Here is a 21,190-nt window from a genome sequence, read left to right on the forward strand (position 1 = left end):
TCATACAGTTAAGCACCTTGGACACATTGGGGAAATAAAAGTGTGTACCTCAGAATTTTGGCACAATCTGTACAAAAAAAAAAAAAAACTAATGCATGTGTTATTAGACATCCAAATTGGACAAAAAGAATGGATCCAGCCGTATTTAATTACTTTCAATGAGTCGACCGGAGTCAATTGGTGACTCCGGTAGGCACATTTTTGCCCCGTATCTGGTTTTCTGACTGGACCTAAAACCATGGTATGAACCCACCCTTAGGCAGTCTGAAGATGTGCTAGATTTCAGCGATCAGCCGTCAATCACCCCGCTTAATTAAAATGTTCCATCGTTGGCCACACATCTCTCGTGTAATAGGGGAATGTGTGACAAATTATGTCAGCAAACAGTTGAGACTTGTATTAGGCTCAGATCGGAATTTGTTTAAAGAGGGCTCAAGGCCATGCAATAGGGTCCTTAGACTGCCAAGGTTAAGTTTACACAGTCTAAGAAATAGGTATTTTATATTTATTTATATATTTATTTATGTATTTATCCAACTCTTCCTTATCATAAAACTGATTTCCTTTCTGTATGGGTCTTGACACCTTTCTTGGAAGCCAAAAATTTTTTATAATGTAGATGTAAATTACTGTAGATGGGACATTGATCCAGAAACTTTTTCTGTCACTTTGGAAAGTTCTGCTTAGTAGGAATTTGTTCCATTCTCTAGAGTGAGATTGCAAGAGAATAGTTTAAACTGGATAGACATGAGTTTTGCTAACTTTACCAATTATGAAACTACATATATAGCCATCTCCTGCATTGAACTATGTATTGGATTGACTTATAAGGAGTGACTGTTACCAAAATTCCGATGCGATGCACCTAAAAAACCCACCCTCATCTTTCAATAAAAATAAAAACCTAAACTGTAGAAAAAAATATTTTGTGATTTCCATTTCATCAAACAATCATCTCATTTATTTTGTACAAATACAATAAACTGATAAGATGGACATTTCACAAATTAAATCTTTTGTCTATATACACATACATTTGTAGCAGAGCCAATTTGTTTTTGCAATTTTTATATGAGACAGAGGGACTATCTGACTTGCTGAATGAAATTGAAGAGATCACAAGCATGACTGTAGAAGGGCAAAATGATCCCTCTTTCCCATTTGTGGAGAGCAGCACTTTAAACAGTAGTTGGAAGCCCGGACGCAAATTTGGCATTTGGTCCCAACTACTGAGCATTCTGGAAAGAGATGTAAAAATGAAAGAAAAGTGAAATAACATTAGCTCTGCTACATATGGTATATGTAGTCTAAGTATCTATCTCTCCAGATATAAATATATAATCACTTACCGGTTTCACTGTCAGACTTGTTCTCGTGCTCTGTGTCGGTCAGTGTCAGGGCAGAGTTGGAACGACTGGAGAGACAGGAACTGCGGCCGGATTTCACCCCCCTTCCCCAGAGTCTCATTGCATGCTCTGGAGACATGACCCCTTCATTTTCAGTCTCAGCATCTGAACCTGCACTGATAGAGTAACCTCTATGTGGAAGTCCCATGTCTGCACAGAATGCCAGTCCTCGACGTGATGCTGGTTCACAGATGCCTAGTTGCCTCAAGGTGAAGTTCTGCCCTAAGAGTGGGGAATGAGACACAAGCAGAGGAAGAGAAAAAACAGAGACAGAAGAAAAATTTAATTTTTTTTGTGAAAATTGGTCAAACACACATTGCCTTCAATGCTAAAACTCTCAGGCATCAAACGTGGCATTTTGAGTAATATTCATGTGTTACGGTCAAGTAGATTCTTTTGTCGCAGGTACTTTTCAGGTTTAGGGTTGCATTCTTTCTGATGTCAACCACTTAAAGAATTTAAGAATGTTTCTCAAGTGTCAAGAGAGACCAAAACAGCAAACAAGCAAGGCACGGTCAGTGCAACACATGAAAGGGAATCAAATTGACAGGCCTCTGCTTTATAGGAGCGCAGGAGGGGATGAGAGGGAAATGGTGTGTTACAATTTACGAAAAGCTGCTGATTTGTGCAGTGGAAATCCACGGCAGATTACTGTAACAGGCAACTAAAAGAGATTCCAACAGATCCCAAACTGCAGACATTGATCACACTGAGGAGCCTGCCAGTCACATTGGGGATTTATCAAGGACCATTGCTACACTGACATCTGCAGTGACCTAGCAGCCAGATTTGCATGTAACATATACAGAATTTATTACAGATTCCCTGCACAGTTGTGTTGAAATCCACAGCAGAATGAGAACTTTCCCAGTGAACTATTATTGTTTATTACAAAATACCAAGTGGAATCAAAAAGTAAAACACATGTAATGGCTTTTTACCAACACATAAACCTTTCATGGTAATTTTTGGTGATACTGTATATCCATACAGAGCCAACATCCGATAATGAAGTTCTGCAGGTTCCACTCCCTCTGCCCAAAGAAAGTGAATTTGTTCTTGAATGGTACAGTCACACAACAGAGGGCCAATCTTTCTGCTCTTGTGACTGTCACTTTACTGTGCTGTTAAATGGTTTTGCAGATACAGAAAGACATAGCTGCTTTCTTCCAGAAACAGTGCCACTTCTGTCCTCAGTCTGTGTGTGGTATTGAAGTGAATGGAACTGATGTGTAACACCGCACATGACCTTAGGTTATGGGCTCTTTTCTAATACTAGATAATCACTTTAGTGGTTGGACTACTCAACAGACAATGTAGGCATGTTGCATATCTAGGTTTTCTTTGTTTCAGTTCTCTTAATCTTTTTATTTTTTATTTTCATATTATTATACTAAATATATTTTTCATGGTATACTTCAGAAAGTTATTGACGCATACTGTGTAAACGTACAGTATTTAAGATACATGTCTACGTGTCTGTGTATATTATCAGTACTTTCAAGGGTACCAAGGAAAAATGGTAAGCTGTCAATTATTAATGTCATTCTAATACAATATATGCTCAGTGCATTAGGATCCTGTAGCCATATACAAACATTAATTTAATGGGTGCTATTCATACAGAAGAGGTAAGCAAATTGATGGGTCGTGCAGAATCCTTCTCTACTGTTCTCTGAAGTATGTATTATTGAGTCATTGAAAATTACTTCTATATATCCTTTCCTATATGAATGGTGTGTTCATTCATTGTGATTCGTAAATTCATACAAATGCTGATAAAGATGAGAGACTAAAGATGAGCAAACCTTACCCGCAGAACCTAGGTGCTGTCACAGCTTTGCTAAAAGTTTGATTTGGTGCAGACTTAAACGTCAGACAGTTTGGTTCAGCAGCCAAACCTGCTAAAATACTGTCAGCCACATGGCAGAAAGTAAAAAGAGAAAGGATCACATGACCACAGGGTATAATGCCTTGAAAACAGCTTTCCCTTCTGATCAGGAAGCAGCATAAAAGTCTATTAAAAATAGCAGGTGTTAGGTGAAGATCTATGTGAGGGACACTAAGCAATGAGCAACACAGAAAGGAGTAGGACCACACATATAGAATAATTGTAGTACAGCAGCAGAGAGGGTTCTGCATCTGTTCTGTCAAAATCTAAGTCTCAAAATAACTGCAAGTGTGTCAGAATTGTTTTTTGTGGTACACTCATTGTTAAAAAGCAGAATAGAGGGATGGGGTGGGGGGAGTTTCACTGGAATTCTGAAATTTTCCAGTGGTAAATGAAACTAACATTAAAGGTGACTTACTTCACAAAATGCGACAGAATTCTGGCTCAGGTTGAACCATAAACAGTCTTTGTTTGCCAGACACAAAATTATTATGTGTTTTAGACACTTTTTACACAAATGAAAGTGTCTGGAAAAGGGGTTGATTTTATAGTGGCATGGTGCATCTTAGTTATGAGGAAAGATAAAAATAATTACATTTGTTTAGTATTGAGAAAATACATTTATAGTGGATATGAACAAGTATATAAATGCACCATACAAAAATATGGGGGAAACTGTACCAGGCAAAAAAAAAAACTCAAAAGACAAGGGTGCACTCCTTCTGCCTGGAGAGAAGAGGTTTAATCCCCAGAGTCAACAAGCCTTTTTTTCTATAAGAACTGTGAATTTTTGGAACAGTCTACCCGAGGATCTGGTCACAGCAGTAACTGTTGAGGGCTTCACATCCCTTCAAGACAGCATAGCTATGAGACAATTTCTATGTGTGACAATTCTGCATGGAAACAAGAGAAGTTGATCCAGCAGAGTAAAGCAAATTCCAGCTTTATTAAAAATAAAAGCAGTACAATACACGTAAGATGGTGGGAGCAGATTCTGGACGCATTTTCAAATGGCTATCCGTTCTTTGTCACAGATAATCCGTAAATGCCCATGGTCTACTTATAAAGACCCATCAAAGAAGAAAAATGGGCCGCACTCACCAGCTTAAAAGTGCAAACAGTGCTTGATTCTTTATTTTCAGAGGTGCATCACATCAATTGGTAGGACATATCACAAGAGCTTCTGCATGAAAATGGGTGACAGCTGTCACCCATTTTCATGCAGAAGCTCTTGTGATATGTCCTGCCAGTTGATGTGATGCACCTCTGGTGCAGAAACACACACAAGTGCAATTAATACTAGTGATTAAAACCATGTGATCAACCATAGCAAGTCAAATCCAACTAATTAGTGTGAACGGGGATCACAGAGTTCCCGGACATAAAAGGTCAAACTACACTGGCATGCGTCTAAATTCTAATGACTGGTATACCGGAGACTATGTAGAGACCAGTTCACACCAAGCACATTTGTCAATACGAAATAAATAAAGATAAATGAAAAATAGGTGAACATTAATAATAAATGATAAATAAAGATAAACATAGTTGCTGCACAAAATTCATCATATATACATACTTCATAGTTTATTAGAATTGGTAGTACAACAATATAGTGCACTATAACTCCACTAGAGGGCTTCTCGATAGACAATAGATTAATACAAAGAGCCACTTTGTGGACATGAAAAAGAGACTTATTTTGTCAATAGAATGGCATACTATTAATAATGTAAAAATAATTCATTGTGAATATTGAGACCGAAAGGCTCTACAGTATTTAAGGTGAATTTCTAGAAGGCGTCTCGATTCAGGAGTCTTCTATGCAAGTCACCTCCGTGGACATGTGATTGAATTTTTTCAATTACATATGCTACAAACGCTTCATGTGACCCGCGGTGTACATTTGCAAAGTGAGAGGATGCAGTTGATTGGGTATGTCTAGAAGGATTGCTAATGTCATTGAGATGCTCCAAAATCCTAGTTAGGAACTTTGGTTTGGTACACCCAACATATTTCAATGAGCAACTGGTACACTCAATGACATAGACAATATTTTTAGAGCAACAGTTGAGCAACTGCTTGATCTTAAAAGTTCTGTCTCCTGTTGAGTTGACAAAAGAATTGGTCTGTTTTGAATAATTACAAGCGCAACATGGATGTTTGGCACACGACAACGCAAGCATCTTTCAGAAGTGTGTGAACTGTTACTAGTGCTATTAGAGGCTATGCAGTCCCCCAGAGAACGGGCCTTCTTAGATACTATCATACAGCCTTCCGAAAAAATATGTGCAAAAATGGGGTCCTGTTTGAGGAAATGTAAATGTCTCAAAATGATACCACAGGCTTTATTAAACTGGGTAGAGTATGTCAAAGCCCACACTGTCTTTGTCATAGATCTCGATTTGGAAGTTTGCTTGGGAAATAATAATTCTCTCCTATCCCTGTTGCTGACATAACGTTCCACAATAATGTCAGCAATAGGGATAGGAGATAATTTATGATGAGTCATGTGACATTTCCCGTTTCAGCGCACATGCTCAATACATGGCATTGTCGACAACATTTCGTATAGCCATATGCTGCTATTGTTTTATGGGGAATTTTGCTACAATTTTGTGCTATAGTGAGCTACATTGTCTTTCTGTTTTACCTTTAAATGTGTTAGAATATATAGTGCCAACAAAGATATGCCTTTATTGTTTGCAAGTGTACTTAAATTTTATTATACCGTTGACTTTCTGGAGAAATGGGAAGCTAAATCTGCATTTCTCTATAATCCGTTAAACCATTCTGCCAGCATACTGCCTAAAATAACAACTATACATGGTGGAAATAAATAGAGAAAACAGTTGGTTCAACAGATATCATCTTTCTCATTTCTATTATTTTAATCAACTACATCATCACGCCAGACGTTATGTGTTTTGTTAAAAAAATCTATGTTAACGTATTAGAGGGAAAACAGCAATGCATCCGGCTGGCAACAGAATCAATCTTTGCCTGCATTGTGTCATATGGTGCTTATAATCGAAAATGCACACGCCTATATTTGTTTAACATAGCAAAGCAACACAGGCTGTTCAGTCCTCTCTGTACCATGCAGTCCAACCGCACGTATTTGCCCCAAGACTGGATTTTCCAACTATCCTTAAGTAATTCACACTCACATCCTCCATCCAGTGCGCCGCTCGCCATGTCCACCGAGGACTTCTGATTATCTTAGAAAAAAATATCAACATCTCTATCAATATGGAAAGCAATACACCGGAGGGATGATGAGTGACAGTTCTCCTTCCTATGCAGTAGCCAGAGTTTCTATTATCCACTACATCTGACGTTTATCACTTTGCCTTGTCTCTGCAATTTTAACCAGTGTCATGTCATAATCTGGCAGGCGAGTGAATCTAGCCAACTCTCTTTTGCAATGCTTTATAAAAATTCATTTTTCACTCGTATAAAAAAAATATTTTATCATTATGTGTGCGCCTTAATAATATTATATAAAGGAACAATTAAATAAAGATTCTTAGCTGCGCAAACATGCCGCAATAGCTTCACGAGATTGTAATGTACCAGTAACCCATAAGGATGCAGCGGAGTTGAGTTTGCCAATGCAGTAAAGCTGATTATGTAATTTACTCCAGCACATTATGTAATCTCAATGGGGCAGATTTGTTAATCCTGTCTAATGTTTAGATGGCGTAAACTTAGAGCAGGCAGCCTAAGAATGCGCCAAAATTTGTCACAGCAGTTTATGCTAAATTTAGAACATCTTCAGCCACTATTGTCTCACTTTATAACTACTATTGGTTAGCTAGCATTATGCCAATATTTTGCGTTATGTTTTGGCGCAGTTATGGGCAGTGTTACATTTCAAGTCATGTCTTCTTTTTAGTTAAACTGCACTCCCCACCATCAACTGAGATGCCAATATAAATATTAAATATTATAAATGTGGCGCAATGCATGTATTTTGGCACATTTGGAATAGTAAATGCACCCAATGTGTAGGAAGGCCACTAAAGTATCATTAAAGGGGTACTCCGATGGAAAACATTGTTTTCTAATCAATTGGTGCCAGAAATTTAAACAGATTTGTAAATTATATCTATTTAAATATCTTAACCCTTCCAGTACTTATCAGCTGCGGTATGCTGCAAATTAAGTTGTGTAGTTATTTTCAGTCTGACCACAGTGCTCTCTGCTGACACCTCTGTCCATGTCAGAAATTGTCCAGAGCAGGAGAGGTTTGCTATGGGGATTTGTTTCTGCTCTGGACAGTTCCTGATATGGACAGAGATTTCAGCAGAGCGAACTGTGGTCAGACAAAAAAGAACTATACATCTTCTCTGTAGTACACAGCAACATATAAGTACTGGAAGGATAAAGATTTCTAAATAGAAGTAATTTACAAATATGTTTAACTTTCTTGCACCAGTTGATTAGACTTTTTTTCCCCACAGGATAGGCCATAAATATTAGATAAACAAAGGTCTGACTCCTAAAACCCTCACCAATATGTGAAGAGGTTGCCATAGCCTTTTCAGTGTTTACCAACATACTATTAGTGGTAGCTGTGCAAAAAAATTGTAATACTGTCCCATTAAAGTGAATGGGAAAATGCTGTAGTTCCTTGCAACACTGCTACTAAAAGTATGCTGTGTAGAAGTCTAAAAAGGCTGTGGTGCTCGCATGACTGCTTTAGCCTCTCCAAATGGGTGATTGGCGGGGGGTGCCAGAATTCTTCGCCCCACCCTCTGCCTAATAACGATGGCCTATCCAGAGAAGCAGCAATGATGACAAATAAGTAAGTATATAGTGTCATAAAAATGGGATGCATGCTCAAACGTGGTGTGTGTTTGTGTGTGTGTGGAAGAGGATATGGAGGAATTCTTCTTGCTAAGGTATCCGATACTTTTTCTCTTTTTTTTTTTTTTTTTTTAAGGAATTTCTCTGGAAATTGAAATCGACAACTGAATTGCTCTTGGTTTCTCTATACAAGCCTTCTCCCCTGTATTGGTATTGAAAATGGTTTTCCAGTGAATTTAGGAAATTTCCACTCCAAATTTTTTTTTACAGATTTTCCTTTTATGCTTTTATTGTTGTGGCCATGTTGTTTTTATTTTTTTTGCATTAACTTCCCTTTTTATTCTCATCTTGTTACAGATTGAATATGATAATTATTAGTATCATCCAAGATTCTAATTCAAAAGTGGAGACCAATATGGCGGCACCTCCTGCTATGACTAATGGAGGCTTCTAATTTGCAGGTCCTGGTATCACTTGGGCAAAACTGAAAACTGGCCACTGCAACTAAACTGGGAAATTCTCAAATCTCTGTAAGTAAAACATTATAATTTTTATGCATTGGGTGGACATTGTGTGTACGGAGCGCTTTGTAGAAGGTTTTGGTGGCAATAGATCATGACACCAATAATATCCCACTGCAACACCTGATAGCAGAGCCCAGGAGGATGTAGTGAAAGAAAATGACAGAAAAAAAACAAAAAAAACAACATGATTTAATATGAAAAAAAAACTAAATAAATAAATAAATATGTTTGTTGATGTAATAAGGGAAGGTTGTTTGTTGTGTCCCCAGAATTTGTCTTTATTGCAGTTATTTTGCTCAACCAGTCACAAAAAGTGTTTATATTTTTTTTCCCTAGGAATTTATAATTTTCTGTGCCGCTGCACTTACTGCAGTCAATGAGTGGCATATAAATCCACGCAAAGCAAAACAAGGATTTGAAAATTGCACCAAAATTATCCTACATAAAGCGATAAATTTGGCATACTAAATATTTACCAAAGGGGAATAAGTCCAGCTAGAAAAGGTGCAAATAATAAATTTGCTCAAACTGAAGACTATAGTTTACAATGAAATGGTATAGCATTAGAAAATGGCTACCCCTTCTATAGCACTTCCAATTGACTTTAAGGAGCCTAATCATTCTGTATAAGAAGACGTGGCCTCCATGTACTACAAGACACTAATATGAGGCAATTAGACATAGGGAATCTTCAGGAAGGCAGCCATATGAGATATCAGCCATTATTGATTTTATGTAACTTGTGACTGATCAGGACGGCTCAATGCCAAGTACCCAACTTGTTAAATCTTCTCATCCGTCATAATAAACCAGTGCCCGCCAATGTGTGGTCTGATTCAGAGACTAGACTGATCGTGGCATGCTTTTATCTTCTAAAATTAAACTTGGAAGAGTAAGATGTATGGCAGGCCGCTCCCTCCTTGTAATTACAGTAGGTCATTGTATCAGCTTCAGACAAATGTGCACAATTCAGGCATCTCCATTTGTCATTAACAGCCATTTTCAGTCGAAGATAGAAGGCAAAATGCACTTTGAACGGGAGCAGTTTTAAGCTGCCTGTTAATTACTTTAGTGCCTTGATATCCTCAGTGGCTGCATTTCCATTTACCATTGTAAATGGATTACATTAATGAGGCACAAACATTTTTTTTTCTAAAGTCTATGACTAACACAGAATCAAACAGTACTTATCAACAGGTTTCTTGGAAGTGAGACCATTCATCTATTGGAATTGTTTGCATTTGCCCATTAGTGCCTGATATCTCAATCCATCAAACATTCACTTAGTAGACGTTCTGCTTCTAAATACAGTGCATTGGCTCACTCCACTCTGCGGGGCGGTGGACACCATTTCCTTCCATGACATCACCTAGTTCATGTAAGATGCACAGTCAGCACAGTCTCACCACAACATTCAATCAACAAAATGTTGGTCTAAATCCTTGGAGTCCTTGCAGTCATAACCCTACGGTACATTTTACTCAATAATTGTCATATACATAATCAATAAGCAGACATTACTTATTTCTGCATTTGTCCATTTCTTCGGTATGTGAAAAATGCATTTGAACAATTACAAGTTCATGTTTTCTGATGGCAAATGTGACATTTAGCAAACCAGCATACTTGCTACTTAACGCACATAGTAAACACTGGAAGTGCCCCAGATATCAAGATCCATAGTCTAATACTCTTCAGCAGAAGAACTGCACTAACATTTCTTTGACAAGGGAAAAACTGGCACTCACTAAATCTTTATAGGAGGAACATCATTTATCAATGTAAACAAGTAAAAACAGAAAGTGGTTGGGATGCACAATGCTTAGAGCAATGTAGGTTACAGCTGTTTCAGGCTTGAAATGGTTGGAAATTCCCCAGTATGTGGAACACATTTGCTTGGTGCATCACTAATCAAACACAGGGAATTTTCAGCATTAAAAAATCATGACATCACATGCAGCAACTATTGACTAATATAGTGAGAGGCTGACATGTAACGTGAACATCACTTTGCAATTCTAATTTTGCCTCATCCTCTTAGAACTGCTAAATGCTCATACTGCCCATAAAAGTGTTGCAGTATTCTTGCATTGTAGTGGAAGCAATGGCTAATATCAGGGGAAAAGGTGATGGTATGTAAGGGAGGTCTGACAAAATGGCTAGTTTGGAGGAAGGCTGCTGGAGTGGCCCATGAAGGGCAGTCACCAGGAAATAAAGGCCCATTTTTACATTTTTCTTTTGCTGTGAGGTCTTATATAGAGATGTATATAACTCTGAAGGGCAATTCTCAGTGCTGAAACATAGGAGCCCTTCATAGGATAATTTGTCATTTATCCCAGTAAATCTCTAATAATTTTGGGCTAAATAGTCAAGTGGGCGGACCTAATCAGTGATTGACAGCTATATGTATAAGTGTACATATAGAGTTATGTCAATCACTACCTAGTGATTGACAGAACTCTATATGTACACTTATACATATAGCTGTCAATCACTGATTAGGTCCGCCCACTTGACTATTTGGCCCAGAATGACCAGAGATTGAAAGGAATAAATGACAAGTTATCCTGAAACTTTTTCCCATAAAACTATATATGAATCTGCTCTATAATAAAATGCATACTGACTGCACTGTACTTTCAGGACAGGCTAATTTTAACACCTTTCATTGCCAAAGTTGGGCTCCCTTTTAGCAAGAACTTACACAATTGCTTTTCTCTTCTAACTTGTGGAAAGCAGATAAAAGTTCACTGCTTGTTGGTTCCTCTAATGCAATTGACTCAAAAGAAGTTTTCCTCCAGACTCCATAGGGTTTTCTCCATTTTCAGTAAAAAGGTAAAAATGAGCAGAAATCATGAAAAAAAATAACATAACTCTTTATTGCATGATGAAATATTGTTTATTTCTAATATAAGTCCCTCAATATATTTGTTTACTTGCAAAATGCAGTTATTAAAAAAGGCTGACAGACGCCTGTAATTCATCACCTTACCGAGGTTATGAAAACAAATGATAGAAACAAAGGGTAACATTCAATGCATGTCTTCAATGGCTGACAAGGAGATATGAATTCTAAAACAAATAAATCTTCCAAGCACAGCTCTTTCTCACCTAAGAACATCAAACTTGCTTCAGGGTGAAGAATAAAGTAACTTTAAAACTAAAGCAAACTAGTCCGACCTCTCCCCATTCTATGAATATTATTATATTAATAAGATGATTCTGTCTATAATGACAATTCTACACTGGGCACCCATGTACAGGCACTTCTATAGATATATTTTATGGCATTGTCACTTATAATTCCATTAGTTAGCAAATTAAGAGAAAACTTTATATACTGTATTACTCTGAAAAGTATGTTCAGTTTGCCTTATTCTAACAGGGACTTTCAACAATACTCATAATGCGGCAAGGTTGTCCAGGTAAGGACATGCTGAGGAGAGGGGGTTAAAAAATTTAGGGTCTGTGGTAGTAGTGTGGTCTATTTTTTATATCAAGAGAACTTTTATAATGCTATGGGTCCCTTCACCTATTATATGTTCAATTACATAATTCAGCAATTGCGAAGGTAGGTGATTGGACCACAGTGCCTTAGGCTTGTGTAACATTGTTGCCTCAAGCAACCATGCACAGATCCAACTGAAACCTCTGCAGCTCATATTGCTACTGCAATGTTTGTGGCAACTAATGTACACAATTGAAGGGATAATCTGCTGGAAGGTCTCTTTTTATGGATGCACGGGCTATAAACCCCCCCCCCCCCAAAAAAAAAAAAAAAAGATAAAACTAGAGATAACTTCTGCACTCCTCCTCTGCCTCCTGCTATGCTGCTTCCAGTCTCTGGTGTTCTCCTCTTCACGATACTTGGGCCCGATATGTCAATTGTCCACTGTCCATATCGGTGACCGGCCTCAGCCAGTGACTAGCTGAAAGGCACTCTGACGTACTGGGCACAAGAACCAGGAAGTGGAAGGCGGCTGAGAACATCAATTGCCGCTCAGCCAATCCTTGGCTCTGGTGAGACACAGCCCTGGTAAGTGATTGACTGATGAAATGATTGAAATTTGATGAAATGGGCCCCAGCACCCGGAGGAGAAGAGCAACAGAAACCATAAGCAACATTACTAGAGGTTGTGGGGGGAGTGCAGAAGAAATATACAACTGTGCTTTTTTTATTAGCAGACTTCCTGGCGATCAGACGAAAAGACAACGCAAACAAAGAAAAGGGAAAACAAGGGGAAAACAATCCTATTTTTGTAGAAAAACTAAACAAGATCAAAAGAAAGAGGAGTTCTAAAATTATCCTTGGGCCCAAAAAATTGCATGAAAATGTAATGTGAGGGGGGAGAAACTGAATTTTTTGATTCAGAAGACTTTCTTTTTTCTTTACTGATTATACATATAAACTCTGACTGTTCATGAATAAACTTCTTAAAAAATAAAAATAAGAAAAAAATAATACTAACGTAATCTGTGGCTGGTAGAGTATGATGAATAATGAAGTCCCATACCACCTGGCAAGCCACAGGTACTGCTGCAGCAAAACTGTGCTTGTAATTTCATGCAAGACATCTTCATTTCATTGTATTTTCTTTTAATATAAGACTACAAGTAAAATCAACGTCATTAGATTCTAATTTATGACCCATTCATATTTTGTTAAACTACAACACACAGAAAGTTCTACCGAGAATTAACAGCTTATTTAGGCCTCCTTTAAATGCCACTCACCCTAAAAATGCCACAAAAATACAGAAGCATGTAGTAACACATTATGGGCACATATTATTACATTTTGAGAGTCTAGTCTAAGTTTACACTATGCCCGTATTAGGATAAGTTTGGCCTCCTTTATAAAAATCCATCAGTATATTCCCACCTAAAATGCCTTTCAGCCAGTCAGCCCCCTGCCCAACTGCTGTCTGAAGATGAATGACCCTTACTTCTGGAGAAGGTTTTGACTTGGCTAATAATACCCAGTGATGTTTCAAGGCTCACATAAGGGTTAAGCATTGACTTGCAGGGATGACATGTCCACTAGGTGGCAATAGAGAGCAAGCTATTTTCCTTCTGGAGGAGAGCTAGCTATTTTACATATATTTTTTTCCCAGTAAAGCCTATATCACACGTCCACACACCTGTCTTTCTTACCCATAGCAACCAATCAGGGTTCATCTTTATTATTACCAGAGCAGTTTATGAAGTGAAAGCTAAACTCTGATTGGTTGTTATAGACAGTGTTATCAATTGGACAAATTAGGTCCAATGTTTGTGGTGCATTTTATCTTTAAAAAAATACTTTTTTGTAAGATGCAGCGTTTTTTTTTTACCTTAAAAAAATTCATGAAAAAAATCACATACATTTTTGTTAAGAAAAAAAAAATGACCTGTGCATAAAACCACCCTTATAGTAATAAAATATGACAAAAATATTGTCTGACATTTTTAATGCATCATTACACAAGTTACCAAATAAAAACTGTTTTCACCTATTATAACTGAAACCGCAGCTCTGGCCCTAATCCCTTAATCCTACCTTTTCAGTCAGCCAATTTAATGGATGCTTAAACGAGTACAATGTAAAACGCAAATGATTAATCAATAAAAATGTAAAACTAATTGACTGCTTAAATTTAAGTCAAGCAGAATGATGTTAAAAATGCTGGTGACAATTATGAACGATGTAAACTCCAAGAGAATGACTTATTTAAACAAGCAGGGAAGAGGAAAAATATGGCAATCGTTCTGGCGGAGAATCCAGGGTGGTCACAATTTCTAGATGCTCAGAACTCAGAATACAAAACTAATAAAAACAAAACAGGAAAAAAAAAAGAAACCATTTGGCACATGGTTTATCACACGATTCAGGTTTTAATCCACTTCCTTATTGGCTCATAATTTATCAAAAGAAGTTAACGCACAAAGGAACACTGACATCTTTGAACTACAGACTTGTATAAAGTTATTCCCACTATTTTGGGAAATTTCTCTGTGCTTTTCCCAAGCTATCAGATCCTCAAAGCCTCCATAACCCAATACAGAGCTATTTTCTGAAAAGAAACTGAAAAGTAACCAGATTGAGTTTTACAAAAATTGGCAACTAAACAAAGATGAATCGGGTTTCCAACTTCACATTTTATTTTTTATTCTTTGCATTAGGCTGCTTTGTGGAGCATGAATTGTAGAAACTGTTTCAGGTTCCTATTCATATTGTTTTGTAGAGTAAATCTGTATGGAGGGGCATCTTATGAAAATATAAGGACATAATTTAATAAACAGTGGAGTTCGAGAAACGTTGCAATTACCCTCAAAATAGTGGATAAGGCCCTTTGTAAAGCTTTTAGTCATCACACTTTTACAAATGTTATACAAAGCAATAGTACAAGAACATTTAGGGCAAGGTCACATAGGGCGCATCCTCAGCTTATTTAACCCTGCAGATGCGCCAACAGCAGTCACAGAGGGACAGCAGATTGAGCTCCCAGCTGCGGCCAGGTAGCCCTGTTTGTCTGCTCGTAGCTGTGGATTACTTCAGTTGAAAATCCACCACTACAAGCTGACACACAGAGCAACCCGGCTGGTGTGTGGGAGCTTACTCTGCAGTCCCTCTGTGACTGTGATCGGCACATTTGCAGCTTATTTCTCCCCCCCCCCCCCCGTCTCACCCTGCATTTAAGAAACTTTGTGGTCTATGGGAATAGAGGAATATAGAGGCACCGAGAGACACAGAGCTGAAACTCTAGTAGGTATTATATTTCATCTAAACACTTGATGAAACGATTGCACTGCTCAGTACTGTTTAATAATGTTGTCCATGTTGCCGCTGCTTTTGTGGGTATGCTATATGTGTGCAGTATATGGAATGTATGATAGCAGCTATTTTTTCCCCACTCCCTGAAGGGAAACTAAACAATAGAAATTAAGCCTCAAGAAGGAAAACAGGGTAAATAATGCCAGATATCAGTTGTATAATGGCCAGAAATAGTCCTCCTCCTGTACACATAACAGCTTTTCCAGAAAAGTTTGTTGAGAGGTTACTGACTATTGAAGCATACAGAGTTTGAAAAATATAGTGATAAGTAACCAAACTCCAAAAAGCAACATATTTCCAGTCTACATTGGAGATGAGCAAATTTGTGAAAAATTTGATTTGGCCGATTCATCGAATTTTCAGAAAAAATGTGGTTTGATCCAAATGTATTTGCGGTGATTTGCGGTTATTTGAGGTGCTGTTCTGACGCTGCAGCTCAAGGAGGGTGTGCTTTGCGGTGTACAAGTGGCTGAAGTGCATGCACAGTTTCCTTCCAATTGTTAGGATGTCTTGCAGATGGGGGGAACACTTCAGGAACTGTCTGACAACCAGATTGAACATGTGTGCCATGCAGGGCGCATGTCCAGGCTTCCTTGTCACAGCGCAGACAAGATGTTTTTCCCGTTGTCGGTCACCATAGTTCCCATTTCCAGTTTTCGTGGAGTAAGCCATGATTCCATTTCTTGATGAATGACTTTTAGCAGTTCCTCCCCTGTGTGACTCTGGTCGACCAGGCAAACCATGTGAAGAACAGCGTGACATCGCCGTGCCCTGCACACATGGTATGCTGGAGGGGAACTGAGACTTGTCTGTGCAGTGGAGGCTGAGGACACGGTGGAGGATGAGGAGGCAGAGGACCAACGGCCTGTTGGCATGGTGGCAGAAGTTGTGTGACCTGTCCAAGTTGCTGTTGTGGCTGTGCAGGAATCACATTCACAAAGTGGGCCATAAAGGACATGTAATGTCCCTGACCATAGTTACAGCTCCACACATAGGCACTGCCGTGCACTTTGATACACACTAACAGGCTCAAGGACTAGCCCACCTTCTGTTCCACAAAATTGTGCAGGGCTGGTACTGCCTTCTTCGCAAAGAAATGACTGCTTGGGACTTTCCATTTCAGCTCAGCTCCCTTAAAGGTGCAGAGTCCACCACTTGAAAAGGGAAGGACTGCAGCACCAGCAACTTGGAGGGGAGCACATTCAGTTTCTGCATTGTTGGATGAGTGGGCGCATACTGATGTCTCTTGGACATGGCTTCGCCAATGGATTACTGGCGGAATGACTGACTCGAAGTAGGAGGCGAAGGAGCATCTGGAGCGACAGAAGATGGGTATGACACACAGCTTCCTTCGGCTGAGGTGGTGGAGCCTTGGCTGGCTGAAACAGGGAGCGGCGTGCCACTGGGTGATGCAGCAGGCTGGACCACTACATCGGAGCCACGGTTCTCCCAGTGACTATGCATATGTTGATGCAGGGCCGTGGTGCCAACATTGGGACCCTGGCCACGCTTCACCTTCTGCCGACACATCTTACATGTGGCCATGTTAACCTCCTCTGGATGCTTGATGAAAAACTGCCACACAACCGAGTAGCTGATTTTCCCACCAATAGTCCGCACTGATTGACTGCTACTTCCGCCGACTCCAGGAACCCCTGTTTCACTACCTCCTGGGAAGCGGCTGACTGTCCTCTCGATCGTCCTCACTAAATAGTGGAGCTGAACCCACAGCATAAGATACTTCTGTAGGGGAGAGAACAGCATAGGACAAAGGCAATGGGAGGACAGGGACTGCTCTCGGACAATGGCAACTAAGCGTTGTGTCTGAGTAACCAACCGACTGTTGACTGGGGGTGTCAGAAGTCACTTGTGATGAAGTGGATATCCGTGTTAACCAATCGATGACGGCAGATGGGTTGTTGGTCGAGACACGACCGCTAGCTGATGGCGGGAGCTCAGACCTCTCGCTTCAACTCCTGCTGCCACTTTCCCCTAGTCTGCTGCCACCTCTGCCTGATGAATTTAGGCCTCTGCCAGTCCTCTGTGAACTCCTGGCACTTCTCTGTCTGACACACTTAGCGTGTATATGAGGGGAGGACAATGTGCTCCACTACGCTTCAAACAGTATTTGTGTACAACACCAGCAGGTGTGTACTTTTGGCTGGCCTTTCACAGTATCTAGACCCTTAACACTTTAACAGGAACAAAATAGTACACCACTGAGATGTACACATGTGGTATGCACTTATGAGGGGAGGACAATGCGCTCCACTACGCTTAAAACGGTATTTGTCTACAACACCAGCAGGTGTGCACTTTTGGCTGGCCTTTCACAGTAACTAGGCCCTTAAGACTTTAACAGGCACAAAACAGTACACCCCTTAGATGTACACATGTGGAATGCACTTATGAGGGGAGAACAATGCACTCCAGTATGCTTGAAACCATATTGGTGTATAACACCAGCAGGTTTGTACTTTTGCCTTGCCTTTCACAGTATTTATGCCCTTAAGACTTTAACAGGAAAAAAATAGTACACCACTTAGATGTACATATGTGGTATGCACTCATGAGGGAGGACAATGCTCTCCAGTATGCTTAAAACAGTATTTGGGCGCAACATCAGCAGTACACACCAGTGCTGTAGCACACAGTCGCTGTATACTACACCCAAAATTGCACTCTCTCTCTCAATCTCACTCCCTCCCCTATCAGTGCTTAAAGGCTGGATTTGGGCTTGAGGTGAATCACTGCTGTAAAAAAGGTTTTCCCTGCAACACACTGCTCTCTGTCCCTCTCTGTAAAAGAATGCTGATGTGACTGGGAGGTGAATCACTGCGGTAAAAATGCTTTTCTGTGTATTCGCATTTGCAAATCGAATTTTTCCTGAAATTCTTAACGAATTTCGATTTGTCAGATTCTATTCGCTCATCCCTTGTCCACATTATGAAATTGTACAGCATCAGAGTTTCCCTATAAATACCTTTTTTTCACATGGACTCAATTCCATGGATTTCTGCCATTTTTATGGGGAAGGATTTACTGTAAATAGTAGCTACATTACAAGAAATTACTTAGCTAGATCCAGAAACTGTAGCTCTTAATTTAATTTTCTTACATTACACAGGGGGGAAAAACAAGCCTGCTTTAATAAACATATTCAGTAAATCTGACACACTCTGACACATTGACTGACAATGTGTATTATCAATAGTACAAATAAGCTTGTATAATAATTCAATGATGCCTGCTCGTAGGAACAGAGGTTGATTTCCTTCTATGAGCGGCTTAACATCAATTACATACAGCTCATTTTTCTAACAAGAGACTTAAGAGTTTTAATAGCAGGTAATGAGCGTACATTGTTCTCAAGACAGTTAATCAAAATGTTTTATATGCATAAATATTTATTCTGCAATGTCCGAGGATTCTATAACCATACTTTTTTCTCTGGAACAACAAAATGGTTGAGCTCATAGGTCCAATTAAATTTCGAGGTCACATTATTTAAAAACTGAATATTTAGAGCCTAGGTATACAGCACATGCCATAACACATCACCATCCGGGACAGAGAGGTCATTGAAAGTGTGATCGTGTCCCACTGGTAATTTCTCTACACAGGCCATGGACAGGAGGCTTTACAACTAACTGGGACTATCTCTATGGTATGTATGTGATTATAGCATATTGTCGCCTGTCATAGCATATTGATATTAGTATGTGTTATGTCTGTTTTTTATAGGATTTATAGGAGTTATCAAAGTGTAAAAAAAAAACACATTTTGGATTTACCTAGTTTTAAGTAAAGTGCTTGCAGAAGTAAATTGTATCAAATGGTTATGCCCCCATCAAGCCATCTTTTGCCCATCCACTTGGTGAGCATGGTGCAGACCCAGCAAAATGTTGCACACAAAAACTGTCTGGCACAGCCTTCATGAGTCTGAGCCTTGAATAATAAACTGTAATTATTATTTGTCAATGTTGTTAAATGTTCTAAGACTAGATGAACACACAGGCTTACAAGTGAGATAATTAGGGTGCTCTTACATGTTGTGGCTGCCACTTGTGGACAAACAAATGGCTGCATTACACCTTCAAATGAAAAAGGTGTTATTATAGACTTACTAAAGGGTATTTCCACCAGAAAATCCTCCTTACAATTTTCCAAATAGTTAATTTCTATTTAGCCATTTTTTTAGCTACAAGTAACTGGCTGGAAAAAAAATATGCAGGCAATGCCAATTTCTACTAGGTTATCCTAATTTTCATAGAGTTCTGAATGGCCCATTACCTTATTAGTTTTGGTAATATTGTAACAATTATTTCATTTAAATTTAAGGGGAAATTGTGGTCGCAAGTCTTATAGGGGCTGAGACTAGGACTATTTGGAGGGCACTGTTTTGCTTGTACTGTAGCTGGAACTATTGGTAGGAAGTTGTGGCTTGCCCTATTTTTGTGGTAGGGAAACTAGTTAGTACTAATTTGAGCCATTTAAAGCATACCTGTGATATCACAGAAAAAAACATATATATATGACTTACTAGGTCGTACAGATTATGTACATGTTTTTAGCTTCAGTATTTGGCTCACAAATCCCTATTTGTGCACTTATTCACACTTATACACATTCACTGCTCAGAAAGGGGCATGTCTGAGGGAAGCAATGAGCCTGCCCTCACTCAAAATGCTTTCACTTTCTCCCTAAGTCTACTGTGCTGTGCTACGTCTCTTCATCCAATCACTGCAGGCTACTCTGTAACCCCCTCATCTTTGTTTTCAGACAGGAGTCTGATAGACAGGACAGGAATGAGCAGATATGAGGGCTGGTCCCTCTCTCACTTACCGGACCTTGTCCAAGCATGTGGTTTAACTGGAACAAAGATGATGCTGTAACTGGACAGGATTATGTTCTGGATGTTATGAGGACCCATAGTGGTCTCTTTTTTTTTATTTTTTATAAACCATGATTTCTTTAAAAAAATATTTAGATACTTTTTTATGAGGTATATTAGAAAGGTTATTGTTTCCTCAAAATGCACAACATATAAAATGTTTTTTACATTCTGACAGTGCCCATTTAAGAAAGTCAGGGAAAGTCAGGGCTTGGAACATATTGCAGAAAATATACAGTCATTACAAACCATTAGTTGTTCATCAGACCATGTGGCTATTGCAAATAAATGGGTTGTACACTTTTATAATAGAACAAACTTAAATATTCCCCTAAAAGTCAGTTTGCTTGTTGATTAAAAATGCTTAGTAACTTGAAATAAATGATGATTTCCATGTTCTGTAGGTTAATTGGCACTATACCTGCTGTACACTCTTATGTTGTAGTCATTCTAGTTTCCAGCTTCAACTTAACAGCTCAAATTGTGTCCAGATAGCAGATAACACTTCATAATTAAACTCTGCCTAAATGATGTCTCTAATTCACAGCAGTCAGCACCCAATTATCTCAGTTTACATACTATATGACATAAATGATGATTCCTCATTTCAGATTCCCATTAATTTGTATGTTTTAAAAAGGACTTTAATACCAAGACCTTGAGCACTAAGGATTAAAGGAACACAACCAATGTTTTTCGAAATGTATTTACTAATCATATTAATGTTGTCTTAAAAGGTTGATAATATATTCCAAAAGATATGCTGAAATGTAAAAAAATAAAATAAAATAGTGCTGATTTGGAGATGCCTACCATCTGCAATAAAATTAAAAAGTAATGGTGTTACTG

General features: G+C 38.8%; 1 protein-coding gene across 20 annotated transcripts in view; it reads right to left on the minus strand.

Annotated features, from left to right (window-relative positions):
* Positions 1–21,190, minus strand: part of TENM3 (teneurin transmembrane protein 3) — a 2,657,329-nt gene that overhangs the window by 833,431 nt on the left and 1,802,708 nt on the right. For all 20 annotated transcript variants that reach the window (XM_056560421.1, XM_056560526.1, XM_056560513.1 and 17 more), the window contains one exon: positions 1,350–1,628. In XM_056560421.1, coding sequence (XP_056416396.1) covers positions 1,350–1,628 — 279 coding nt within the window. The remainder of the gene's footprint in view (positions 1–1,349; positions 1,629–21,190) is intronic.

The sequence above is a fragment of the Hyla sarda genome, chromosome 1 (genome assembly GCF_029499605.1).
Source record: "Hyla sarda isolate aHylSar1 chromosome 1, aHylSar1.hap1, whole genome shotgun sequence".
NCBI classification, from domain to species: domain Eukaryota; kingdom Metazoa; phylum Chordata; class Amphibia; order Anura; family Hylidae; genus Hyla; species Hyla sarda.